The 27,165-nt window shown below is 49.6% G+C and overlaps 5 protein-coding genes across 5 annotated transcripts; 3 read left to right on the top strand and 2 right to left on the bottom strand.

Moving 5' to 3' along the window:
* Positions 1–384: 384 nt before the first annotated feature.
* On the top strand, positions 385–1,695 carry EI90DRAFT_2998575 (uncharacterized protein). Its single transcript, XM_039056267.1, has 3 exons — positions 385–516; positions 567–901; positions 960–1,695. The coding sequence occupies exons 1-3, from the start codon at positions 435–437 to the stop codon at positions 1,614–1,616; spliced, it is 1,074 nt and encodes a 357-aa protein (XP_038913538.1). The 5' UTR covers positions 385–434; the 3' UTR covers positions 1,617–1,695.
* Positions 1,696–3,673: 1,978 nt separating this feature from the next.
* EI90DRAFT_3018170 (major facilitator superfamily domain-containing protein) lies at positions 3,674–5,293 on the bottom strand (the record flags this gene model as incomplete). The annotated part of the gene is made up of 2 exons (XM_039057198.1): positions 3,674–4,634; positions 4,695–5,293. The coding sequence occupies 2 exons, from the start codon at positions 5,291–5,293 to the stop codon at positions 3,674–3,676; spliced, it is 1,560 nt and encodes a 519-aa protein (XP_038913539.1).
* Positions 5,294–11,083: 5,790 nt separating this feature from the next.
* EI90DRAFT_3127103 (uncharacterized protein) lies at positions 11,084–14,856 on the top strand (the record flags this gene model as incomplete). Its single annotated transcript, XM_039063984.1, has 4 exons — positions 11,084–11,233; positions 11,290–11,429; positions 11,482–11,632; positions 11,695–14,856. The coding sequence occupies 4 exons, from the start codon at positions 11,084–11,086 to the stop codon at positions 14,854–14,856; spliced, it is 3,603 nt and encodes a 1,200-aa protein (XP_038913540.1).
* A 3,157-nt stretch (positions 14,857–18,013) lies between these two features.
* EI90DRAFT_3018172 (uncharacterized protein) lies at positions 18,014–22,110 on the top strand (the record flags this gene model as incomplete). Its single annotated transcript, XM_039057199.1, has 4 exons — positions 18,014–18,163; positions 18,219–18,358; positions 18,412–18,562; positions 18,625–22,110. The coding sequence occupies 4 exons, from the start codon at positions 18,014–18,016 to the stop codon at positions 22,108–22,110; spliced, it is 3,927 nt and encodes a 1,308-aa protein (XP_038913541.1).
* Positions 22,111–23,681: 1,571 nt separating this feature from the next.
* On the bottom strand, positions 23,682–25,148 carry EI90DRAFT_3018173 (uncharacterized protein; the record flags this gene model as incomplete). The annotated part of the gene is made up of 6 exons (XM_039057200.1): positions 23,682–24,389; positions 24,459–24,470; positions 24,572–24,619; positions 24,677–24,767; positions 24,843–24,925; positions 24,999–25,148. The coding sequence occupies 6 exons, from the start codon at positions 25,146–25,148 to the stop codon at positions 23,682–23,684; spliced, it is 1,092 nt and encodes a 363-aa protein (XP_038913542.1).
* Between the last annotated feature and the right edge of the window lie 2,017 nt (positions 25,149–27,165).

The following is a 27,165-nucleotide window of genomic DNA, read 5'->3' on the forward strand; positions in this document are numbered from 1 at the left end:
AGTAGCATCGTTTGCTGCAGTAGAAGACATTGGGCTCATGACCTAAAGTAAATAAGCTATATGCGCGGTCTCAGTCTCGAACAAGAGAACTAATTTTATTGTTCCTTTACCTATATGTGCGGTCTGTAAATACAGTCAGAACTCGCATACAAGGAATAAAGTAAAATAAAAGGATATCACCTCAGTTTCGAACAAGAGAACTGAGGGGGTGTGAAAAATTTCCGCGCACAGTGTGTTTTATACACCTAGCGCTAATATCGCTTATAGCGACTGCCTGCTATAACCGGCAATGAAGAGAACATCAAGACAAAAGGTATATACGATATCCTCAATTGATATCGCGTCAATAAAGAAAATATCAGTACGCATGGACATTGATATTCCAATAAATACTGGCCGACTCATTGCTTAGTGTGCTGAAGTCCGGCGAAGATATGGAACATCATATCGAGGGTATCACTCGGATATCCACTCGGAGCCCTGGGTCAGAATTTTCCATCAATCACCGGTATGAAAGTAAGATGATATTTGGGAATTTCCTGTCGAAGATAGGCTAACTTTTGTAGTCCTGAATGGCTACGCCGCACATGCAACTGGAGCATCCCTTTCTCGCATTTTCAGTTGCCCCGAAGTTGAATACGTCGAAGCTGACGGCATGGTTTCCATTTACGATGACCTCCACGAAGCGCACGAGGGGCGTGCGACAGGGTGCGACGGCGTCCCAGCCGAAATAAGGGATGACCGAGGCGAATCCGGAGGACTTGAGAAGCCAGTGAAGATTTTTTTGGCAGATACCGGTGTCTACGGTGCCCACTCCTGCTTTAAGTACAAGGACGAGGACAAGAACAAGGTTAAGGACGAGCCTGACAATGACAAAACGAGCCGTGTGCTTGAGACTGTTGTGCGTATTTCTTTATGTACTGTCATATATGTTCACTCATATCTGCTCGCGAGTGCAGGTCTATGGTCCTTACTCCTCGGAAGATAATAACGGTCATGGCACAATGATGGCCGGAAGAGCAGTGGGGATAACATGTGGTGTGGCGACCTCGGCCAGCATTGTTCCGATCAAGGTTGTCTCCGATGAAGGCAAGGGAGAGATGTCTGACTTACTTGCAGGCATCCACTACGCTCTCCAACAATTCCAATCCACCGATTGCCATGCCATCCTACTGATATCCGTAGTCTTCGACTATAATGAAGCCCTTAACGATGCCGTCCTTTGGGCCATCAATAGTGGTGTGCACGTTGTAGTCCCTGCAGGGAGCCAATCAAAGGACGCATCACTTGTCAGTCCTGCTTCTGTTTTCAGCGCTAACACCATTGGCGCTATTGACGATTGTGGCCATGTTGCATCGTTCTCCAACGTTGGATTTGTCGTCGATGTTTTTGCCCCGGGCATGAAGATTCGAGTTCCTTCGACCGACGACTCGAACGCATGGACGACAAGGAGTGGCACTGGCGTGGCAGCTGCATTCGTTGCGGGTGTGTTAGCCTCTTCGTTAAGGGGCAAGAAAGATCTGGTGGCTCCTGCCTTGCTAAGAACGGGGAAGGCTGTCCCAGACGTGCAGGGCAGTCCAGAAGGAACCACGAAGTTGAGGGTACAAATTTTGTGACTTATGTTTCCATTGAAATAGAACAGTGCTGCATGACCTGCTTCACAATCTTTCCCCTGTGCTTTTTTCCCGCTTCTTGTACTCAGTGCTTTATGTGGTTGCTACTCTTTAGTAGGTGTAGACTCGTATAGTGTATAGAAAACTATAGGAATGAGGCCACAACGGAGCCGGGGTCAGACTACTGTACTCGCATGACCAACAACTGCATGGGTTGGGAGCGTGACAGAGATTTACCCCGGACATCGCAACCGCAAAGCTGATGTAACGCGTGACAGCCAACCGCCAAGGTCAGACAAGCGTGACAAACCAAGTCCAGCAGTGCCCGGGTGACGGGCTTTCAGTCCTAAGTCCGAGAGAAATTGAGAATATTTGATATGAAAAAAAATCTCGTGTTTTGCTGTCCACCTGTTCCAATTTTTCTGCTCGGTAAAAAATGGATCAGCCACTCCTCCCCCAATGATCGCGGTGGTCGGACAACCCGGTGTTTGTAGTTCAACTGGTAGGTGGATTGGTGGAGAATGAGTGGTACTTGTCCATCAGTCGCGAACAAGTAAGAAGACAACCAAATCCATACCGGAAAGGGTGTCGGTGAATATGTCCGCAGATGTGTCTGTTGGCTAATGAAGTGGGCCAAATCTCAGTCAAACTGTGGGTTTGTGCGACGAACAGCATTACTAACCATCAGAAGGGAAGATATTTTGTTGGGAAGACTGGACTCGGTGAACAACCGCCTCCAGACTGGGAAATTTAATGAAGGGCTCAAGAACAGTGAAGCGGCATGTCAACATACCTTGACGGTCCAGGCAATGCTAGTGATCTTGTCATCGATGCCATCCGCAAGCGCGAGATACACATATTGACATCATCACCATTATGAATCATGCAAGCAACGGGAAACATTATATTCAGTGGCTGTGGGCATCGAAAATGAGAAGCGTACAAGGAACGCTAGTCTCACTTCCTCAGTAGTAGGTATTAGGGACATTGTTGGCATCTTTGCTCCACAAAGCCGGTAAAACATGGCCTGTTGGTGCCAGCGGTCAGGACCAAGATCGTGGGACGCAAAAGAAAAAAGATAGTTGATCCACGAAATGGACACAGCTCCAAGCCAGAAAGGATGCAGATAGTAGTACTACTGTGAGTGCAAATGTTGCATCACGCGTGTATCTCGTTCGCAGATAGCCATAATGAGGGTGGGGAAGAATGTGATTTTCTAACCTTCGTTTCAACCTCGGGGGATCAGGAAATGTTCTCGGGATCGAATAGGGAGGGTCAAAATCGGAGAAAAAGAGCAAACAGGTTCGGGTTCCAATTGTCATTGAGCCGGAGATGCCTCGAAGTAAATTGATCCCGAGGAAGTCCCGTAATCAATCCAGTAACTGAGTTACTATTCATTCGACTCCGACATGCCACCACGTACGTATAGTAACCTTGTCATTCTGCCGAGTTGCACCTTTAATTAACTGTCCGTTTTGGTGTCGCTTCAATCAACATCATGTGCACTCGAGTTATCCTTGGAATCGTGGACTTTATCAGTTCAAGCCCAGAGTCTTGACTGCATCGCATGCGACCCAAACTTTGTGATGACCATGGACATTAACCCACCTGAGTCTCTGCATGGCGCGTCACATATATCTCAAAAATATTCACAGCGACCTTCCACCAGCCCGAATAAACCCACGGGGCCAAACTTCACTTCATTTCATCATATCCCTACCACCGCAAGTAACCCAACAACAACCCGTTGACAAAAGAAACGTAAGGATATGCACAAAGGGATCTCAGGGGCGATACAAATGCATCAGAAGAACCCATTGTTATCATACAGGAATCGCGGCATCGAATTCGAGGGTGTCAACAAACCGTCGTCCCATCAATGTAAACACGAGGTGTAACCCGAGAGAGAGAGAAACGCGAAGCAAGGAGCAAAAAGGGCTAAACGGGAGATGAGATGAATGTCGATATGTTAACTAGCATGGGCCTTTATTGAGCCTTTTCGTTCGCGGTATTAAGAAGGGTAGGCGCGAGAACACCTGTGTTATCCAAGCTAGCATATCTTAGGGTGCGAGCTTCTCTTCACTCCCTTCATCATCACTGGGTTGCGCCTTGCGGGCTTCAACGTTGTACCGGTCGGATACGCCAGGCCTCTCATTCATGTGAATGATCTCGGGATTGAAAGCGAAGGCGCCCTTGGGAACAAAAGTGGAGACCAAGATGATGAATGCTAACACACTGAAGTGGATGCCGCCGACGTGAATGAGGGCGTCGTACACGCTGCCCTTGCGGACAATGACTCGGTCAACGTAGTCTCCGAGGACTTTCGAGATGACAGCGTAAATAATGATGTATGCCGAGTAGAGGAAAGCCATGATACTCCCGAGGGAAGAAACCTGGGAGTCGTCCTCGTCGTCCGAGTGGGTGAGAGATGACTGGATATATGCGGCTAATGAAACGTCACCAGCGGCCCACCCGAATGAGATAGGGATGAAACAGGCGCCCAGTTGGTATGCGATGATAGTCCCGTGTTGTTCACGCTTGAAGAACGGAACGACCCAAATGATCATCAGGAGTAAAGCGTCCAGGCGAAGCCAGGGAATTGGGGTCTTGACATTGCTGGCAAAAATAAAGACGAAAAGGGCACCGAACAATTCACCCAAGTTGGAAAACGCCACGAGGGCTTGAGAAAGGCTCGAATTGTTGAGGGCACGACGGGCGTAAATGGGGGCGATGGCGTTTTCAAGATAGCGGTGGCAATGAAGCGCTACACTGTACGAAAAGAATAGCCATACATATTTACGATGTAAGAGGACCAGTTGGGCCCCCTTGATAATCGAAAGGATGAAGAGTCGGAAACCTTCGATGACAGCGAGAGTGTAGCCGATGAGGGGGTTACGTTGCTCGCGCCCGATTACAACGGGGCCGCCTGCTTGAAAGTCCCTAACCCCGAAGGAGAGGGCAGAAATTTGGTACCAAACGATGGCCGCCAGCGCAAAGAGAGGAGGTGTGATGATGAAGGAGCTCAAATGATACTCATGTCAGTTTTCGATTTCACCCTCCCTAGTCCTAGTCGTAACTCACTAGTTGTTGCCCAGCTTGGCAATAAGTTGCGTGCTGGCAAAGGCGCCTCCTGTACCAGACAATTCATACATGATGTGCACCAAAGCGTCCATCCTCCTCAACTTCTCCGGGTTTGCACCCACAATGTCTCTGGGGATAACCCGGCGAATGAGTTCAACCATGCCGTAGGCGATACCCGAGATGATATAGATAGGGAAGAGACCGTTGGGATTCCAACTACCGTACTCGACTTGGTCGTTGTTGTTGGCTTTGATCTTACCACCGGTGGCAGCATCGACAACGAGGAGGACAGCGGACATGATGGAGAATATGAAGATCGCGGCAGAGAGCACCGTACGTGTGGGCGCTTTCTTAACAAGGGGGGCAATGAGGATGGCGCCAACACATTGCATGGCATAGTTCAGACCGGTCAAGACGGCCAATTTGCCAAAGGTATGATCAGCTTTGAAGCGATCGGTAGCCATCGTCACGACTGAACCGTTGAACTGCTCGAGACCAAACTTGTACAGCATAATGCCGAGAATATAGGTGGAAATGTTGCGCTTCTCGGTAGCGTCGTAAAGCGCCAGGATGCGCCTCACTTCGCTCGCAGAAGTCATGCTGAAGGAGCAAGGTTGGTGGGAGAAGAGGGAAGCGGAGAGCAGCAGACGGCAAGGTGATGATGAAGTGCCTAACTCCGACACGACTCCTTATATGCAAAGCTCAAATGTCTATCATCTCCACATACAGGACTCGCGTACAGTCCAAGCGCCAAGGCCGAGGACGTGCCCTGGGTTCTCACACACGAAGTGGCCTCAGCATTACAAACGTGCGAAAAATGGAATATATTAGAAAGTCCGTTTTCTGTTATCTAGTCGAGGTTTGATCGGGAGTTATAACCGCGTACCTTGACCCTATAATTAAAAAAAGACCATTGCCATTCATCCATAGCCGAGTCTGTATCACAAGACATCAGATAAAGGAACTGAGCGAAGGCTGGATGCTGCGCACTGAGCGGAAACATGTGTTGGTTGCATTGGAGTGGTTTGGCACGACGTCAGATGCATAATGAACAGCCAAGATGGAGAGGATCATTTGCCATTTGTATCGGTACACGAGCAAGGTATCCGCTAGGCGGGTAATCAACCTCTATTGAAATAGACTAGCAAGCAAAGCTCCCTTCGGTGCCTGGTCGTGACAGCCGCAGTAATGTTTTGTGACTCTTCCGCCTTCCATGAACACAGCCGCGACGCAAGCAAAAGGCTGGGATTTGCATCGATCAGCGCGATGCATGCAGTGTGAGGACAACATTGCCAGAAGCGATATAAATCCATAGTGTTGCCTCTTATATGCGCCCACTCGTAAACGCGGGGGACACCATGTCCGGCGGAAGCAGCTTGTGCCCGGAACATTGGCAAGTACTAAAGGATATGAAAAGAGGTTCACAGGCGGGTCAACACATGGCGCCTACGTCTCTGGTAAAAGGCTCATTGCACTGGATCTTGGTGCCGGAGTAACGGGGACATCTGAATAGTGGTGAAGGGACCCTTGGTGACAGGAGTGCATGCCGTCTTTCTAATGTTCTCTCACTTAGCCACAAGGGGAAGATGTCGACTGAAATCAGGGGGGTCAGAGATACTATTGACGTTGAGTAGCTCCTGGGATACAAGTCATTCCAGCACTAGCGTAAGCTGGTGTGGGGACTACATTCGCTCATGACGTTGCTGCTACTGCAATAATGGGAGATATTTATCAGCACAAATGGTGTTTCTTCACTGTAAAATCCACAATATCGTAGGCCAGCTTTGCGCCTGGTTCTAGTCCCTCATAGGACACATACGTGGTTGGCCCTCGTTCGCTCCGAAATTGGGTAGGTCAACTCAAGCCATACCACGAAACACGAAGCACCCGAGATTCTGATGGTTCGATCAACTCCACTGCGCGTGTAAATACCCATATCAAATTACAACGCCCAATTCCATAAGGAAGATGAGAAGCACTATTAAGCGCTTAATGGGCATCCATCATGCCCAGCCGAGACCTTAAGCGAATGGCGGAGACCGCTATCCCCACCAGTTACCACACGACCAGTTTGGTTGCCAAGGGTGCCAGGGCCACGGTGAACAGAATAAGGCACACCTAAGTATACCCCTTTCCTATCTTCAACAATGCGAAAATCACCTTCCTGTTATTGAGCCGCAACATGGGAGTTCTCCTTGCCTCCATGTGGCTTATTAATGGGTTCCCCAAGTTCGACCCACATTTACGGAAGTTGTAGACATTGAGGAACGGTCGGTGAAGGCTATCGAGATTGCAGCAGAACGCAGCATCGGGCAGCTCATAGGCAATGCAAGGTCGGAAGGGGCCGCGAAAAAGCGGAAGAACCCGAGAAGCTAAGGCAAGTCGCGTAACGTTGCACTGTGTAGACAAAGCGGAGTCTAATGGCATACCCACAGTGCCCGCCACTTACTAGTTCAGATTAGCGCGAGCACGACGGCAAAAAAAGGGATAGGCAGGTTCGGCGAACTCCGCCTTGGGATGGTCTAAGTAGCCATTCCCGCTAGACTCCTCCAAGGCGAAATCCCAAGATTGGGACGAACGCGTGAAATGCGAGAAAGGATAGAAATATAAATCCAAGCAGAAATAACAGATGGTGGATGAACCCCTAGGTTCTCAGGCTCACCAATTCTCGCCGCCGTCGAGTGGGCTAAAGAAAGGCAACCCAAAGCAGAAACATTTCAGTCAGGTAATAAGAGGGAAAGGGGATGTGGCCACTCTAAAACGGACACTGGTCCTGGACACTGTGGACAGTGGGGATAAAGGGATTAGGTACAAACCAATAAGGTGAGGCAACGCACCTGAGACTTGATAAACGCACGCAAGGTCAGAAGGGAACTAATTGGACGGAGGGCAAGGCAGTGAAGTACATGCAATTCACACAATACATTCGGCCAACTCTTTTGCCGTGCAGCCAAGGACAGAGGGAGAGGTCTTGGCCCGACCATGGGCAAGTTCCAGGACCCTGATAGGTCTAATGCTATGACTCGGCAAGGTGTGATGCTCGCTCCGCTCAGCACTGCTTAGTGTCTAGTTCAACCTCAATGCCCATCGAGAAACGAACCCCATCTAGCGAACTTCTGAAGATCGCGATTGATTGGATTCGCTATTCTGCGACTCTTCGCATGGTTTCTTGGATGCGTCTGGCGTCACCATTGGTCTGTCCCTTGTTCAGATGATGCGAAGCTAGCGCGCATGACACACGAGCGTTTGACGGAACTCCCTCAAGTAAGTGTGTGATGACGGGATAGCCGCACTGCCACGTCATCACGATGGATGTGAATTGGTCCCGAGGAACATATTCAGATCGGCATTCCGGGGTGTGCTGTGGTCAGTTCGGTAATTGGATTCCCATTCATTCGACTCCGACATGCAGAGTTTGAGTCAAGGAACCTTTGTCAGTCTGCCGAGTGCTTGCCACTTCAACCGACGTTCGTTTATCCACAAGTCCCGACTGCATCGCTCGCGCCATTGGATTGCTTCGGAAGTAGGGCTCCTAAAAATTCGGTTTCGGTTAGAAACCGAGCCTAATGATTGCCTTGTGCTCCAACTCAAAGTTGTACTGCAAACCATGGTTTGCAACAGTTTGAATACCACAGAATGAAGGCACATGCAATAAAATGCTTCAAATGGAACCGGTAATTTTGTCAGTGACGGCTCGGTTTCTAACCAAAACCGAATTGTTAGGAGCCCTACTCGGAAGACCATGAGAAGCCGGCGCATGCATGCGCTCCTACGCGAACTTTGTATCTCGAAACCTCGAAACTATTCATAGCAGCCTCCCACTTTCCACCAGACCCACGGGGCCAGACTTCCTTCATTTCATATCCTGACCGTTCTACAGAAAAAGGATTCCGCCGGCAGACCAACAAAGAACTAGTTGGATGCTGCGGGGAGATCAGATGGGTTGTGAAGCTCTGATCCACTCGTGGCAAAGAAGTATCAGGTAGTGCGTGACAGAAGAAATAATATTCTACGCAGTGTAACATGACAGACACCACAGATGGCCGAGTTTCGGAGATATTCTTGCCAATAGAATTGCAATTGGAGCTTGCTAGTAGATCAAGTAGTCCCACCAATTTCGGAACACCTGCCACACCAACACTCTGGGCATGACTTGGCGTCACCCGAGCCCGCAATGTCCACTCCGTATATCCACAATAAACCGAGGCAAAGAAAAGTCGGAATTGCAATGATAACAGGACCAGCTCTTCATAACAAGGCGAAAAAACCAGCATGCGAACGGGGCGGAACGATGGCGATCTTTGTGTTCCGCGTTGAGTTGCGGCAGAGAGAGAGACTTAAGGCTGTGGCGAAAGGTTGAGATGCCCGCCGATGCTGACCCTAAACTCATGAGCAAGAGACTGTTCAAAGACACAGAAGGTTTCCTGTTGGGAGACACCATCCGAAAACGGGGGAATTCCGAGCCACGCGGGCTCGGAACTGCCAAAGCCAATCATTTAGTAGTGAGATACTCGTTTGGCTACAACTTAAGAACCTTATCCAGAAGAATAGCCGAAGCCAACCACGGGAAACAAGCCATAAATTGTCTGCTGTAGAACCACTCCGCACAAACCTCATCTTTCCCTCCAACTGTTTGCCGGTTCTGCCATGAATCTTAGCGATCGTACAGCCTTGTGAACGGAGAGAACAACCTCCGTTCGAAGCCGAGTGTGGTAAGTTCGATTGAGAGCTTGTGAAGACAATGGCTTCAGCGAAGCTATCGTTCCTCCAATCGAAGGCACTTCTCTACTGTACGTATTAGCGCTGAAGAAATAGCACGGCTAGCGAGATTGGCAGCGGCATGAAATGTGGACTCAAAGGGAGCTCACGGATTGCGATCCCCCAAAGCAAGCGAATCCAACAGAATGCTGAACATCAAATCTAGAGACCGTACAAGGCGAGTGAATCCATCCAGCCAGTGCATTCCTCAGCTCAAGTCTTGCGTAATCTAACCAGTAGCTAGCATGTTTAATGGTGCGCTTTTCAAAACTCCAGACAAAGTAATGCATGCATAAGCTGCCATGAAGATATTTTTATTAGCACGTTCAGAAATCCCCGGCCGCCCATAGGATGAGTAGGAGGCTGCGCTGATATTGATGGCTTTACTGGTAAAGCCGCAAGCGCCAGTTACCGAACGGATCGATGAGTACAGATCTAAGAACGAGTGGGTGTTAATCAGTGACATTCAAACGTTCAATTTTGCAGCCTGTATAGGAGTAAGCACATATGCGAACATTCGACCTCCGGGCAACTGGGAGTCACGGTACCCATCGACGCATAGCGTGGTGATACTGTGGACCATGCCTGGCCATCATCTAAGCAGGTGGCACAAGTAATCGGATAATCGAGGACTGGTCGGCGTGAACTGGAAGCTGGATGCAGGGAAAGGGGCGATGCCCATTCATTGAGGAGATTATAGAGATGAGTTGATATATACACCTAGACGGCCGGAATATATCGGGGCAGTATACTCTGATTGACTGACCCGCGGAACCTGGTTGAGACTCCATAGCTATATCCTAGAGAACACAGGTAAGGCACAATTACCCAATAAGCACTAGCCACTGAGGAGCCGAGTGCGGTCGTCACCTCCTTTCCGCTGTCACAGATATTGTCCTCATTCGCACAATACAAGCACTGGATGTAAAAAGCAGTTGGGAAGCTGGGAGATGTGGAAGAGGCCTGCCTGAAGCAATTGTGGTCGGGCGAAGGAGGGGATTTGAATAATGAGGGACGATTCTTGGATTTCTGAAGTCCAGGTGTGCACGTATGTAGCCTCTGACGCGAACGATTGAGGTGTCCTAAAAATCTGATGAGGTTCGACAAACGCAAAACAATCGTAAACACATACTTGCAGCCGACTTCAAGTCATACCGGAGCCTGGCCAAAGGACGCGCATTTAAATTCATTCGGGGCACTGTTCTTAGACTATCTCGGCTACTTCGTTTGGATCATAGCGATATGACCAAGTGATTAGTCGCAGCTGCAATGCCGAATTCTGCCATCCACTGCCTTTGTGTTTTCCTCCTGTCACTGGCACGGCGACAGATCAGTGTACGCACACCCAAACTTCGCGGGTTCAAGGTGCGTGTAATCCTGTTACCAAAACTTTATACCAAGCCTTACATAGCGAACCCTATGATAGGAGTAATTTAAAGGAATAGCCAGCTGCGAACGACAAGCTGATTCGGGGGGGATGCATGGAATCTGCCGCAGGGCTTTCCATAAGTGGGCAAGGGCACGAGTTGCCTGCGATCGCATCGCTATGAACTAGAGAGCGTTTGCTTTGATCCTCACCACCTCAGCCGCGCGTCCGATCTCTCTCCCCATCCATCGATTTTCCCGCTACCATGTCGCTAAAGCAAAAGATTCATGATCTCCTTGTTCAGGGAGGTGACGTGGCTGTTCCAGTTCTCACCGCGGTCAATTCTGCGTCAGGTGTGCTCCCTCCCTTACAGGCTGCCACCGGGGCAGCACTCTTTATCCTCGATGAGGTCAAAGTTCGTAGCGATTTATGCCGAGTTTGGGACGAAAGTTGACAGTCTGGAATGTATAGAAATTCAAAGAGAGTAAGGAGGAATGGGAGCGTTTCGGTAGATACGTTGTAGACGCAATGGCCCGTGTGGTGGCGGCCCTCGACTCATATGATGCGTCGAGTAAAGGAGCGTGGATGGGGAACATCACAAAACTTGGCCAGTAAGTAGTATTTGTTCTAGGTCCTCGCCGCCGTGTAACATGTGTTTTAAAGGGCGTTGGAGCGCATTCAAACTGAAATCGGTAGGCTGCGTGGAAAGATGGAAAGGCGGTCCGGCATCCACAATTTCCTCTCTCATGTGAAGAATCCTGGCAGGATTGACGATTTGAAGAGGGATCTTGACGAGGCCTTGACATTATTCCAGGTAATTACGCTTGATCCTTGTGGTTATATTGCGACTCTGGACTCATTATCGCAATCGCGCAGCTGGAGACGAACCTGACAATAGGAAACTATCAAGATCGGTTAAATCGTGCAATCGAGAATTCTTCTGTTCTGGATAAGCTCCAATATCCTGCCGTCGCCCATCACGATTCAACCCAGGCATGTTTGGAAGGCACCAGGACTGGCTTGATTGAGCACATTATGGCCTGGTATCGTAACACAGAGAATAGTGAGAAGCGCGTCCTACTGGTGACAGCGGTGGCTGGCGCCGGCAAGACATCTCTTGCTCACTCGATCGCAGAGGAATGCAGCAAAGAAGGGATGTTGCTGCTCAGTTTCTTCTTCAAAGCCGGGGAGCAATCGCGCCCGGACCATTTGTTCAGCGGAATGGCCCGATCGCTCGCAACACACAACCCAGCGTATCGTTCCTACCTCATATCCACCATCCAGGAGGACCCGACTCTCGCAACTGCCTCTTTCCCAATGCAATTTGAGAAATTAGTGGTGGAGCCTTTCCGCCTGAAGGCATTGCCTTCCGATGGCCCTGGGATGGTCATTATTGATGCCTTGGATGAATGTGAGGAACAAGCTTTCAAATACCTTGCCAAAATACTTCGGGAACAGGTTCCCAAGTTGCCCCCAAGCATTAAATTCTTTGTCACCTCAAGGCAATTTGGCCTTCTTGGTCCTTATCTCTTGAACCATTCCGTCATTGATCATCTCAGCATTAATCTCTCGGATGATACCAATGTTCGAGACTGCGATATCTACGTCCGTATGCAGCTACGTGAGCTGAAGGATGTGCATCCCCATTTGAAAGACGAACTTAATGATGAGGATAAATTAGTCCAAGACATATTGGGACGAGCGGGTGGGTTGTTCATTTGGATCAGTACTGTGTTCCGCTATATGCAGAACACCCGTCGTCCTCCTATGAGGATGCTGGAGGAGCTTCTTGATACTGGTGCGAACCGATCGAAGGCTCCCGCTGAGGGCGAGATGGATAGGCTGTATGCGAGAGTTTTGGAGAAGTGCGACTGGGGGAACGATGATTTTGTGCATGACTATCCGATTGTGATGGGAGCAATCCTAATCGCGCAACAGCCATTATCCGTAGCGGCTTGGGATGCGATCCTGTCACCACACCTGAAGTCTCCTGTCCGCTATACCTTAGAAGAACTTTCTCCGCTCGTCTCGGGAGTTGGGGATTCTCACATACCGATTCGTGTGTTACATCAATCCTTCCGCGATTTTCTCACAGAGCGAGTCGGACCACAATCACCAACCCTTCATCGGTTTGCAGTGGATGTGAGGAGGGAGAATGCAAAAGTGGCTCTGTGCTGTATCGATATCATGAATAAGGATCTTTCCTCTGTGGAAGGTTTGGGGTTGATTGAGGAGGGTTTGTCGGAAAAGGCCGAGCTGCCACCTACTGCAGAAGGGACGCTGTCGGAACAGCTGCATTATGCATGTCGGTATATCGTGTATCACCTCAAACAAGTCCAGAAGCCACTGGAAGTGCTCAATGGGTCGGTTCGCGCATTTCTTGGTCAGCAAATAGTGCGCTGGGTGGAAGTCTGCGTGAGGACCGGAGGGTATATTAGTATATCATCATTCCCCAAGTGGGCCAAGGTGTGGATTATTAGCAGCATTCATAACCCATTCTTACCCAGTCGCATGTTCCTCCAGTTGGGTGTAGATCAAACTTCAAAGGGAGTCATTCAAATGTTGGTCAAAGTATTTGGCAATGTGTTCCGTAATCTTGCATTCTTTTTGAGATTGCAGGAGGCATATGAGTTGGCAAATGACTCTGTTGGACTCTGTCGTTGCCTTGTGTCCGCGGACCCTGATTCCTACACTACTGATTTGGCTCGATCACTTGGAGATCTCGGTGCATCACTTGCCAACCTTGGACGGCATTCCGAGTCACTCTCTGCGAATGAAGAAAGTGTCGAACTCTTCCGCAAGGTAGTTACCGTCGATCCGACTTCATTTACCCCCGATCTGGCTCGAGCGCTCGTGAGTCTTAAAATATCGCTCTCCGATCTCGGACGGCATTCCGAGGCGCTCCCAGTGATCGAAGAAAGTATCACACTCTGGCGCGAGCTGGTTGCTGCCCACCCAACCTCATACACCCCTGATTTGGCTGGAGCGCTCAATAGTCTTGAAGTATCGCTGAACTATCTCGGACGGCATTCCGTAGCACTCCCGGTGATCGAAGAAAGTGTCAAACTCTGGCGTGAGCTAGTTGCCATCCATCCAACCTCATACACCCCTTATTTGGCTGGAGCACTTCATGATCTTAACTGGTCATTGCTCGAGCTCGGACGATATTCCGAGGCGCTCCTAGTTATTGAAGAAAGCATCAAATTGTGGCAGGAGCTCATTGCTATCCATCCGACCTCATACACCTCTGATTTAGCTCGAGCGCACCGAAATCTTGAAGCATCACTTATCAACCTTGGACGGCATTCCGAGGCACTCTCAGTGAGTGAAAAAAGCGTCAAACTTTGGCGTGAGCTAGTTGCCGTCCATCCAACCTCATACACCCCTGATTTGGCTCGAGCGCTCATGAATCTTAACATATCACTCTCCAACCTTGGACGGCATTCGGAGGCGCTCCCAGTGATCGAAGAAAGCATCACACTCTGGCGCGAGCTAGTTGCCATCCACCCAACCTCATATACTCCCTTCTTGGCTCGAGCGCTCAAGAGCCTTCAGGTTGTACTCAACGATCTTGGGCGGCATTCCGAAGCGCTCCTGGTGATCCAAGAAAGTGTCAAACTCTGGTGCGAGCTAGTTGCCCTCCATCCGACCTCTTACACCCCGGATTTGGCTCGAGCGCTTCACGATCTTAACTGGTCATTGCTTGAGCTCAGACAGTATTCCGAGGCGCTCCCGGTGATCGAAGAATGCGTGAAACTCTGGCGCGAGCTAGTTGTCGTCCACCCGACCTCATACAGCGCTGATTTGGCTCGAGCGCTCCGGAATCTCAACTCATCACTCGTCAATCTCGGACGGTATTCTGAGTCACTGCCGGCAATCGAAGAAAGTGTCAAACTCTGGCGCGAACTGGTTGCCATTCATCCAACCTCATACACCCCTGATTTAGCTCGAGCGCTAGGGGATCTTGACATCTCACTCACCAGCCTTGGAAAGCATTCCGAGGCACTTTCGGTGAACGAAGAAAGTGTCAAACTCTAGCATGGGCTAGTTACTGTCCATCCAACCTCACAGACCTAAATTGGCTCGGGGCCTCTGGCATCACTCTTCAATCCTTCAATAAGGGACGACATCCGGAGGCAGATCGAAGAAAGTGTCAAGCTCTGGCGTGAGCTAGTTGTTGTCCATCCAACCCTTGTTTGGCTGGAACACTCGGGGATCTTACACTATCACTTTCCAATCTCGGATGGGTGCTCCTGGTGATTCAAGAATGTGTAAAGCTTTGGCATGAGCTAGTCGCCATCCATTCAACCTCATACACCCTTAATTGGCTGGAGTGCTCCGGGATCTTGCTCAATCACTCGCCAATCTTGGACGGGATTCGGAGGCGCCCCTGGAAATTGAAGAAAGTGATGTGAACTAGTTGCCGACTGTCCCACCTCATACACCCCGAGCTCTGGTGTTTTAAACTATCACTCGACAAACTCGGGCGCCATTCCGAAGCCCTTCTCCTAACCGCCGCCACCCGATATCATCCGCAGCACATCACTTTGCAGTTTCAATAGCTCTTCCTCAAACTCTCGTCATCTTCCCAATGTCCTACGTTTCACTGAAGGATTCGCATTTATTTTTTATGTGCTATGTATTGCTCAACCAACATCATATGCATCTGATTTAGCCTTATCCAAGACCGCTTTCACCGGGAGTTCACCCCAGACACCTCACAGAACCCCCTAGCCCTACTATATTATTGGGATCGGCACCTACATCCTAGGCGTCTGGGACATCTGCAACGACCCCAGTACTCCTGGACCTGTAGGCTGACCCATAAGTCCCTCGTTATCGCGTTGCTGTTGCTTCAAATGGTTGAGGATGAAGAAGGTGAGTCCGTCAATGAGGGTAGGCCAACCGCGCCCCCCCAACGATGGCAGCGATGAATAATTTTTTTCCTCATTGGACAACCAGGTGTTCGTAAGTCGACTGGTGGGGAAAGGACGAAGTGTGCCTAGGCCGCTGATGAGTTGAGTAACGGGAACGACTCATAAGAAAACAGCCAGTTGGTTTTTGCGCAGGAAGACCGCCATTTAGTACTTGTCGGAAGGCCGGTAAAGGCTTTGGCAAAGGTATCCGTGAATGTGCCGGTCAACGTGTCTATAAACGTCTCAGTATCTTTCGGCTAATGAAGCGGGCCAAATCCCAGTCAAACAGTGGGCCTACGTGGAGAGCATCATTAACCGTTGGAAGGAGCTCCGGGATAATGGACATCCAGACCGAAGCCATGAGGGGAGACGGGTGATTCAATAAATCAAATATCCGGATCTGGGAGCTGGTTGCAAGGAAAGGACAATAGAGGGAAGATACATATCGCATCTGTTGCCAGGACTGGATTAGTTGAACCATGACCCCCACCGAGAGAGAGCGAAAATGTTTGAGAGCAATGCAAAACTCTCGACTGGTAGCACGAAGTAATGTACTCAGTGCCTTGAAAGTGTAAGGAATGCTAGTGATATTGTCACCAGCGCCATCGGAAAGTGTGACAAACACATTTAACCAGCGTCATGCTGGAAACAGAGGTAACGAGAGTCAAGGGCGTCGACAAGCGACAAGCGTACAGGAAAGCGCTGGTTCTGATTCCCCTGTAGGTCGTGGGGATATTGTTGGCGTCTTGGGTCCACAAGCGGGCTTGTTGCTGGTGATCTGGGAGAAAAAAATAGTTGTTACACAAAACGGGTGCATCTCCAGGCCAAGGTCAAAAAGATAACTTGGCGCGTGTATCTCGTTCACGGAAAGTAAAGAGTCGCAATTAAAGTCGAAGAGAATGTGATTCCAACCGTCGATTCCACCGGAACCAGGAGGTGGAAATCGGGAAAAAGAGCGAACGAAGATTGGGTACCAGTTTTGAGGAAGGAGAAGAGTGGGAGGTGCCTGTCCACCCTTAAGGTCATGTCACAGTGGCATTGTAACTCTTCAATGCACACTAGGCTCAACTGCCTTATTCCTGCATCTCTAAGAAAGCCACTGATATATCGAAAAGTATTCTCGCCGCATATAGTATAATATTCTAGTTGAGTTGCATCCCATTGATAGCTGGTTGAAACCCTAGGGCCCCTAGAAAATTAAGATACAAGCAAGGTATTAGTACCTAAAATCGCAGCAGTTTCAGCAACGTTAGTATGCTTATTCATATAAGCACTAAACGACGTGAGTCCGGATCGACGAGTGCGATCATCGCCTCTCAGTCGTCACGAATATTGTTCTTATTCGCGCAACACGGGTAGGTGTAAAGAATGTGAGAAGCTAAGGATGTAGAGCGAATGTGAGCTGCCTGAGGCGGAGAAAATTGAGTAAGTCAACGAGCCCGAGGCTCATTTGAAGAATGATTCTTGGATTTACGGAAGTCTGGGTGTACCGATGTAGCTAGTCTCTGAGGATGATTGAGCCATGGGGGAAGCGCGCGCGCGTGTCTCTGCGTGTTTCAAGGGCAGGGGCCTTCGGAATAAATAAAGTACCGTACGGTTCGATCTGAGTGTATTCGTCCGGGTAGCTAGGCCTCAGATCATATTCCATTGACAGCAGGTATCTAGGACTCCAGCCTCTATGACTTCGCTGAATCCCGACCTTGATGCATGGACACCCACAACTCAATACCCGCCTAGGAATTCAGTTCGGACGCGGAATAATTATCTAGTGGCAAGCAGCGTCGAGCCCATCGATTCTTTTCTCCCCAGATCGCGCTCTTTCGGGTGCCAGCCGACTCATTTGAAGTCTGTGTCGGAGCGAACATGCATCTAACTTCATTCGCCGGTCTCAGGACGTCATTCTAAAATCGCCTCGGCCGCAATGCCAATTCCTTCCATCCGCCGCCTTCTCGTTTGCTCCTGTTACCAACACGGCGACATTAGCACTCGCTAATCACTGCACGGGCCAACCTTCGCCCGGGTTCAAGGCGCTTGTATTCCTATTACTAAATCTCATACCACTGGCAAGCCTCATATAACAAACTCTAAGATAGTGTTCATACATCTATGCAGTCGAATAGATAGCAGTTGATTCTGCGAGAATGGATGGAATCTGCCGCAGGACTTTCCATAATGGAACAAATTGTCTTTCGTTGCGATCGCATGGCTGTGACCTGCACAGTGTTCGCTTAATTATCGTCACCTTAGTTTCGCGTCCATCGTTTCGTCCGTTATCCGCCATGTCGCTGAAGCAAAAGCTTCATGGCATCATTGCGGCGGGAGGCGACGTCGCAGTTCCAGTTCTCACTGCTGTTAATGCTGCGTCAGGGGTGCTCCCTCCCTTGCAGGCTACCGCTGCTGCCGCACTCAGTATCCTGAATGAGGTCAAAGTAAGTAGCGATTTACACTGAATTGGGGTGGGAGTTGAAAGTTTGCAATGTGTAGAAGTTTAAGGAGAACAAGGAGGACTGGGAGCTTTTTGGGAGATATGTCACCGACGCCACGGCTCGTGTGGTGGTGGCCCTTGACTCATATGATGCATCCAGCGAAGGAGCATGGGTGGGGAACATTAGAAAGCTAGATCAGTAAGTAGCATTTGCTCTTAGTTCTCGCCGTGAATAACATAGGTGTTTCAAAGGGCTCTGCAGCGCATTCAAACCGAAATCAGTAGGCTGCGCGAAAAGATGGAAAGGCGGTCAGGCATCCGCAATTTCTTCTCTCATATGAAGAAGCCTGGCAGAATTGGCGATTTGAAACGAAATCTTGACGAAGCCTTAGCATTATTTCAGGTAATTATGCTTGACCCTCGCGGTTACGTTACCACTTTGATCTCATTATCCTAACCGCGCAGCTGGGGACGAACTTGACAATAGGAAATAATCAAGATCGATTAAATCGTGTCATCGAGAATTCCTCAGTTCTGGACAAACTCCAATATCCTGCCGTCGCCCATCACGATTTAACTCAGGCATGTTTGGATGGCACGAGGACTGGTTTGATTGAGGACATTATGTCCTGGTGTCGTAACACGGGGAATAGCGAGAAGCGTGTCCTACTGGTGACAGCCGTGGCCGGCGCCGGCAAGACATCTCTTGCTCACTCGATCGCTGAGGAGTGCAGCAAAGGAGGGATGTTGCTGCTCAGTTTCTTTTTCAAAGCTGGAGAGCAATCGCGCCCAGATCATTTGTTCAGCGGCATGGCCCGATCGCTCGCAACGCATGACCCGACGTATCGTTCCTACCTCATATCCACCATCCAGAAAGACCCGACTCTCGCAACTGCCTCCTTCCTGATGCAATTCGAGAAATTAGTGGCGGAGCTTCTCCGTCTGAAGGCACCGCCTTCTGATAGCCCTGGGATGGTCATTATTGATGCCTTGGATGAATGCGATGAACAAGCATTCAAGTACCTTGCCAAAATACTTTGGGAACAGGTTCCCAAATTGCCCTCAAATATCAAATTCTTTGTTACCTCAAGGCAATTTGGCCTTCTTGGTCCCCATCTCTCGAACTATTCCGTCGTTCATCGACTCAGCATTAATCTCTCGGACGATGCCAATGTTCGGGACTGCAATATATACATCCGTAAGCAGCTACGTGAGCTGAAGGATGTGCATCCCCATTTGAAAGACGAACTCGATGAAGAAGATAAATTGGTTCAAGACATATTGAGACGAGCAGGTGGGTTGTTCATCTGGATCAGTACTGTGTTCCGCTATATGCAGAACACGAGTCGTCCTCCTATGAGGATGCTGGAGGAGCTTCTTGATACTGGTGCGAATCGATCGAAGGTTCCCGCTGAGGGTGAGATGGATAGGCTATATACAAGAGTTCTGGAGAAGTGCGACTGGAGGAACGACGATTTTGTCCACGACTACCCAATTGTGATGGGAGCAATCCTAATCGCGCAACAGCCGTTATCCATCGTGGCTTGGGATGCCGTCCTGTCACCGCACCTGAAGTCTCCCGTCCGCTATACGCTAGCAGAACTCTCTCCGCTTGTCTCGGGAGTTGGGGATTCTCGCATACCGATTCGTGTCCTGCATCAATCCTTCCGCGATTTTCTCACGGAGCGGGTCGGTCTACAATCACCAACACTTCGCCGCTTTGCAGTGGATGTGAGGAGGGAGAATGCCAAAGTAGCTCTATGCTGTATCGAAATCCTGAAGAATGATCTTTCCTCTGTGAAAGGTTTGGGGTTGATTGAGGGGGATTTGTCGAAAGAGGCTGAGCTACCACCTATTCCGAAAGGGATCCTATCGGAACAGATGTATTATGCATGTCGGTACATCGCGCATCACCTCAATCAAGTTCAGGAGCCACTGGAAGTGCTCAATGAGTCGGTTCGCGCATTCCTCGGTCAGCAAATAGTGCGCTGGGTGGAAGTCTGCGTGAGGACCGGAGGGTATATTAGTATATCATCATTCCCCGAGTGGGCCAAGGTATGGATTATCAACTGCATTCATAACCGATTCTTATCCAGTCGCATGTTCCTTCAGTTGGGTATAGATCAAACTTCAAAAGAAGTCATTCAGATGCTGGTCAAAGTTTTTGGAGATGTGCGCCGTAATCTTGCATTCTTTTTGAGATTGCAGGAAGCATATGAGTTGGCAAATGACTCTGTTGAGCTCTGTCGTTGCCTTGTGTCCGCGGACCCTGATTCCTACACTACTTATTTGGCTCGATCACTTGGACATCTCGGTGCATCGCTTGCCAACCTTGGATGGCATTCCGAGTCACTCTCTGCGAATGAAGAAAGTGTCGAACTCTTCCGCAAGGTAGTTGCCGTCCATCAGACTTCATACACCCCTGATTTGGCTCGATCACTTGTGAGTCTTAAAACATCACTCACCAATCTCGGACGGCATTCCGAGGCGCTCCCAGTGATCGAAGAAAGCATCACACTCTGGCGCGAGCTGGTTGCTGCCCACCCGACCTCATACACCCCTGATTTGGCTCGAGGACTCAATAGTCTTGAAGTATCACTCAACTATCTTGGACGGCATTCCGCAGCGCTCCCGGTGATCGGGGAAAGTGTCAAACTTTGGCGCGAGCTAGTTGCCGTCCACCCGACCTCATACATCCCTGATTTGGCTCGAGCACTTCATGATCTTAACTGGTCATTGCTTGAGCTCGGACAGTACTCTGAGGCGCTCCCGGTGATCGAGGAAAGCGTCAAACTCTGGCGCGAGCTAGTTGCCGTCCATCCGACCTCATACATTCCTGATTTGGCTCGAGCACTTCACGATCTTAACTGGTCATTGCTTGAGCTTGGACGCTATTCCGAAGCGCTCCCGGTGATCGAAGAGAGCATCAAATTCTGGCGCGGGCTTATTGCTGTCCATTCGACCTCATTCAACTCTGATTTGGCTCGAGCGCTCCGGAATCTTGAAGCATCACTCACCAACCTTGGACGGCATTCCGAGGCGCTCTTAGCGATCCAAGAAAGCATCAAACTCTGGCGCGACCTAGTTGCCGTCCATCCAACCCCATACACCCCTGATCTGGCTCGAGCTCTCCTGAATCTTAGAATATCGTTCTCCAATCTTGGACGGCATTCCGATGCGCTCCCAGTGATCGAAGAAAGCATCACACTCTGGCGCGAGCTAGTTGCTGTCCATCCAGCCTCCTACACCCCTGATTTGGCTCTAGCACTCCAGAGTCTTGAAGCATCACTCAACTATCTCGGGCGGCATTCCGAGGCGCTCCCGGTGATCGAAGAAAGTGTCAAACTCTGGCACGAGCTGGTTGCCGTCCATCCGACCTCATACACCCCGCATTTGGCTCGAGCGCTTCACCATCTTAACTGGACATTGCTCGAGCTCGGACAGTACAAGGCGCTCCCGATGATCGAGGAAAGCGTCAAACTCTGGCGCGAGCTAGTGGCTATTCATCCGACCTCATACAGCTCTGATTTGGCTCGAGCTCTCCGGAATCTCAACTCGTCACTCGATACTCTCGGGCGGTATTCTGAGTCACTCCCGGTGATCGAAGAGAGCGTTCAATTATGGCGCGAGCTAGTTGCCGTCCATCCTACCTCATACACCCCCGATTTGGCTCGAGCGCTTCATGATCTTAATTGGTCATTGCTCAAGCTCGGACGGTATTCCGAGGCCCTCCAGGCGATTGAAGAAAGCATCAAATTGTGGCGCGAGCTCATTGCAGTCCATCCGACTTCATACACCTCTGATTTGGCTCGAGCGCTCCGAAATCTCGAAACATCACTCACCAATCTTGGACGGCATCCCGACGCGCTCTCATCGGACGAAGAAGGTATCAAACTCCGGCGCGAGCCAATTGCCGTCCATCCGACCTCGTACCCCCCTGATTTGACTTGAGCGCTCTGGAATCTTGATATATCACTCGACAATGTTGGGCGGTATCCCGAGGGCCTCCTTGTAAACGAAGAAAGGATTGAACTGTTTCCCCAGTAGTTGCCACCCCTCCGATGTCTTTGCCACCATCACTCCGCTGTTTCCGTGGCTGTTTCACGAACTCTAGTTGGCAAGCTAATACGCTACGTTTCATTGAACAGTGTGCTTCTACTTTCTGTGTGCTATGTATTACTCAACTAACATTTGGTTTGGCCCGCCCATCGCACACGTTGTCAAAATTTTGGCGCGAACTAGTTGCCGTTCATCGGCATCATGCATCTCAGATTTGGTTCGAGCCCTCCAGCTGATTGTCGTTCGTCTGACATCATTCATCCCTGATTTGGCCCAATCAGCCCAGAAATTCGGACTCGGTCAGCATCCCGATGCACTCCGCATGGATGGAGAAAACACCAAACTCCTGCCCCAGTGGATACCACGTATCCGACATCATTCATACGGCGGCGTATGGTGTGATCACTCCGCATCATGGTAGCCCAACCTACAACCTTGGCCATCGTGCTCGAGCCTTGCAAGGATGTGACATCAATCATTCATTATTCATTCCTGTCCCAGCACTATCTCGAAAGGATAATTACCATAGCTTCGCTAATCACATTATGAGCACCGGGCCGACACCAAAGACGATGAGCTTTATCATGTTCCTCTGTTGCTTGTATTAGAGGTCCCGGAAGACATGATGCCAGCGCATGGATGGACCCTCCTGCTAGACTCCTAAGGACGAATCATACACCCACCATACCCAACACGTGTTATATGTACCCCGAGACATTTTCACGTAGCAGTCCCCACCAATCCTAGGCCAGATATAGATCTACATGTACGTGCAATGTGGAGTGGGGAGAGCTCACAGATACACTGACCGGTTCTGATCCTGGAAACGATATATACTCCGGCACTATAAACATGTTGATGACTTGGCCTGGTGACCAGTCTGATGTTCTTAGTGATAAGCATCAGAAAAATGAAAACAATTTCTCTAGAAATGAATATCATGCCGCTTCCTCTCCGTACTTCATGATATATGCTGCAGGGTGAGACAATATATATATGAATGGCAGAAAAAGACGTTCAAGACCGGGAGTTTACCCAGACGCCTCCTGACAGTGACTCTGCGCAGCTCGCTTATGCTCCCAGTCGATTTAGGTAAGCGTATGTAGGGATAATGTAACACAACAGAGTCTCGTTGTCCAAGAGGAAACGACGTCGTAGGAAAACAATGTCGAGACTTTGACATTGGAAGGGTACATAGAATAAAGTTGGCTTTGATTATTGTAAACGAGCGACAAGCAAAGAAGCGGGCGCGCAGAAAAGGAATGACAAAATAGTTAAGAGGCAAAAACACCAGCTTGAAGGTTAAGAGGGAAGAAACTGGTAAACAAGCAAGCAAGCAAGCAAAGAAGGAAGACAAAATAGAAAAGAATCTAGGAGAAATCAACCACCGATCGGCAAGACCATCGCGTAGGGCAAGAGAATGGTGACGACCAAAAGAAAAAAAAAACAGGTCACACAGGCCACTATACTTGCGGAGGTCTGGGGAAGGGATCGCCACCGTAGTACTGCTGCTGAGGTTGGCTAGCAAATGACTGAGGCTGAGTATAGGTAGTTTGTGTGTCTGAACCTCCTTGGGTTGGAGCGTAGGCCTGAGGATTATACGCTCCATTAAAATTGTTCGTCGGTAAGGGAGATGACCCTTGGACAGAGGGAGTGGACGGAGGGACTATCCCCTGAGGGTGATAACCCTGATTGTAATTATTGGGATCCATAGGAGTGGCGCCGTACATTCCAGGGGTTTGGGACATCTGCGGCGAACCGAGCACACCTGGACCTGTAGGCTGACCCATAAGTCCTTCATTATCGCGCTGCTGTTTCTTGGATTGATTGACGATGAAGAAGATCAGCCCTGCGATAAGCGCCAAACCAACCACTCCACCCGCTGCTCCTCCAACGATCGCAGCGATGGGCGTTTTCTTCTTGGACGAACCACCATCCGTAGGTCTGCTGGTGGGAAAATTGGTTGGGAGGGAATGTAGGTGGCTGAGGATAGAGCTCAAGTAAGCGCTGTCAGTGGGGAAGGAGTAAGACGACAGCCAGTCAGTGTTTGTCGGAAATGAGAAGGAAGGCCAATTGGTGTCGGTAAAGGTATCTGTGAATGTATCGGTAAAGGTGTCGGTAAAGGTGTTGGTGAAGGTGTTGGTAAATGTGTTTGTAAACGTTTGTGTCGGCTGATGAATGGTAAAGCGGGCCAAATATCAGTCAAATGGCGAGCATATGCGACGAGCAGCAACACTAACCGATGGAAGGAGCTATGGAATGGCGGAGAACAATGGGAGGAAATGGATAATTTAGTAAATCGAATTATTGGAGGTGCGTTCAAGGAGGAAGGGAAAGGAGGAAGGAAACATACGGTATTTGATGACAAGATTCTGGTTGATCCGCCACCTCCTGTGGCAGCCTGGAAAACAGCAATTGAATAGAGGACTCTTGACTATGAAGCAACATGTCAAAGTACCTTGACAAGGTATGGGACACTAGTGATCTTGTCACCAATACCATCTGATAGTGTAACGTATACATTTACACCAACACCATGATTCACAGTGCTAGCAACGGGGGTTGTGAAAAAGTGCTTATTCAGTAACCATAAGCGCCCAAAGAAAAAAAAGTGAAAAGCTTACAAGGAGACGCTGGTCCCGCTTCCCCTGTAGGTCGTCAGGATGTTGCTGGTGTCTTGGTCCCACAAGCTAACAACATATGGGGGCTGTTGGTGGTAGTCAGAACCGGGATCATGGGAGGGAAAGTAATGAGACCGCGAGAGGTGAGTTGATACTTACAGTACACCCCAGCCAGTAAACTTGGAAGGGTTGTCCATCTGTGATGCCTACTCCCAGGTTGGGAGTGTAAAGGATACATTCGGCTCGTATCTTGGCGACGAAAAGGAAAATAATTGTAGTCAAAGTCGAAAAGAGTGTAATTTTGGCCATTGTTTCGACCCCCCAAAGAAAATGTTCTCGAGGTCGAGGATGGAGGACGAAAATCAGGGGAAAAAAAAAGAGCGAACGAGGGGCTGGCGTTTAGGCGTTTAAAAGAGGGGGAAAGAGACAAGGGAAACTTGATGGAAGCCCCGTGTCCATTTCTTGAACGTCAACTTGAAATTTACTTCCGTGGTTTATTCTTGGGTCAGAGAGGCTGTGCCCGTCGAGGAACAACATTCATTAATTGCCGTAATCGGCTCCGCAATTGAATGGGGGGTCCGCACTTCAAGTTCAAGTACTTACAGGTTGTTTCTCCGCTGGTTCAAATGCACCCGCAACCTGCTCTAGAGTCTATGTAAACCAGACTGGTGAACGGAAATGCGATGTTGTAAAAACATTTGAGCCGAAACGGCCCGAAAGGCTTGAGCAGTGCAATAAGGTACCCGAGAGGCTAATTTAGATTGGACGCGCGCATGGGGCTATGCAAGTGGCAACAGTCACCTGGAATATATTGACTCGTTGCTGGTCTGGCACCACGACGCAAAGTGAAGCGCATTCACTTTACACCTAACCCAGCCAAAATAGATGAAAAAACTTGAGGCCGGCAAACGTCAATGAGGAAACATTGAAGGTAATTCTAAATTTGGCAATGGACATCCGGCAATGTCCGATTGAATTCGGCGCCTATGATTAAGTGTTTTGTTCCTACAAGCTCGCGGGCCTCCTTCCACACGCTGCTCAATCGCTTGACTCCAACTTTAATTTCTTTGGACAAAGTGGTACTGGGCTGTGGCGGCTCGAGGCACATCTTCTTTGAGATGTTCCGAGATTTTGCCACAAACTCGCGTCCCTGGCTGTGTTCACACTGCCTCGAAAAACAAAGGCCCACCTATCTTCGAACAAAAGCCCCACAGTCAGAGATAGAGACCGTCGGCAGTCATGTATTTCCTTGTCCTTCCCCTTTCCCACCTGAACATGACGCTACCACTCCAAAGCCAAACAAACAGACGGCCATGAGTTTCATGCTAAGTATAAGACACGCGAGTACAGTGGAAAGTGACACCACTAGCGCTGGCAACAGGATCGCCATTCCCCCCGAGGGATACCGGATCCACCCCGCTAGGCGCTGAAACCTGCATCCTCCGCAACCGCGCCTGGGCGATCAGTATCAACTGTCACCACATGCTCGCAGCCGCGGATTAAACGTACCAAGTAGCTATTCTTTCTGGGTGGGATATTGGTGTGAATTCTGATCTACACCCGTCTGGTTAGAAGCTCCTTGTTTACCAACAGGAGTTACAGCTGTTATAGTGGCCAGACCGCACCAACGTCCCCCCTCCATGTCTCGCCGTTGGGGTCCCTGATTCCATCTACTAGTAGTCTGGTTCCAAACCCTACCACTTCTTGATCGGTCTCTTTCGCCGAGAATCGATATCTGTGGCAGTGGGGATTGAAAATAACAGCCAAAACCGAGATGACACCGGATTTGGATCACCATGCCGAATAGAGAGGGTCCTTGGGCTTGGCAACGATGCCAGGGTTTGACTTGATTCGGATCCTGATGCACCTTCTTGATCCTATGTCTAGAGTTTTCCTGTTCGAACTTGAGAGTCAATTCGATGCGCAGTGTCGGTTGGTGGCCAGATGTATATATGCTTGTTCCCTACGAAGGTTATCTCACCACGAAGTTCGACACCTCATCGCAGTCGTCGCCGCCATGGGACCGATAACGCGGACGTCGGGCTGACCTCGCAAACGGGCTCCTTGACGCGTTGGGCGTATGTTAGTGAGCAGAATTCGAGCTTCCATATGAACCGCCCGCAATGATTCGTTTTCTGCTGAAACCGGTCACATCGGACACATGGTCGGGGTGACAACAATACAAGGTATTATGGCAAATTGGGATGGAGCACCCCTGCGAAGCACCTTGGAAGGCACAACAACTCATTTCAGGATGAACCAATTTGCCTCAGACTTCGCAGTCTGCACCTTTGTTCCCTCAATCGGGGCCGTGAGATAGGAAGGA

Source organism: Cantharellus anzutake (assembly GCF_015039405.1).
Source record: "Cantharellus anzutake strain C23 chromosome Unknown EI90scaffold_41, whole genome shotgun sequence".
Taxonomy (NCBI): domain Eukaryota; kingdom Fungi; phylum Basidiomycota; class Agaricomycetes; order Cantharellales; family Hydnaceae; genus Cantharellus; species Cantharellus anzutake.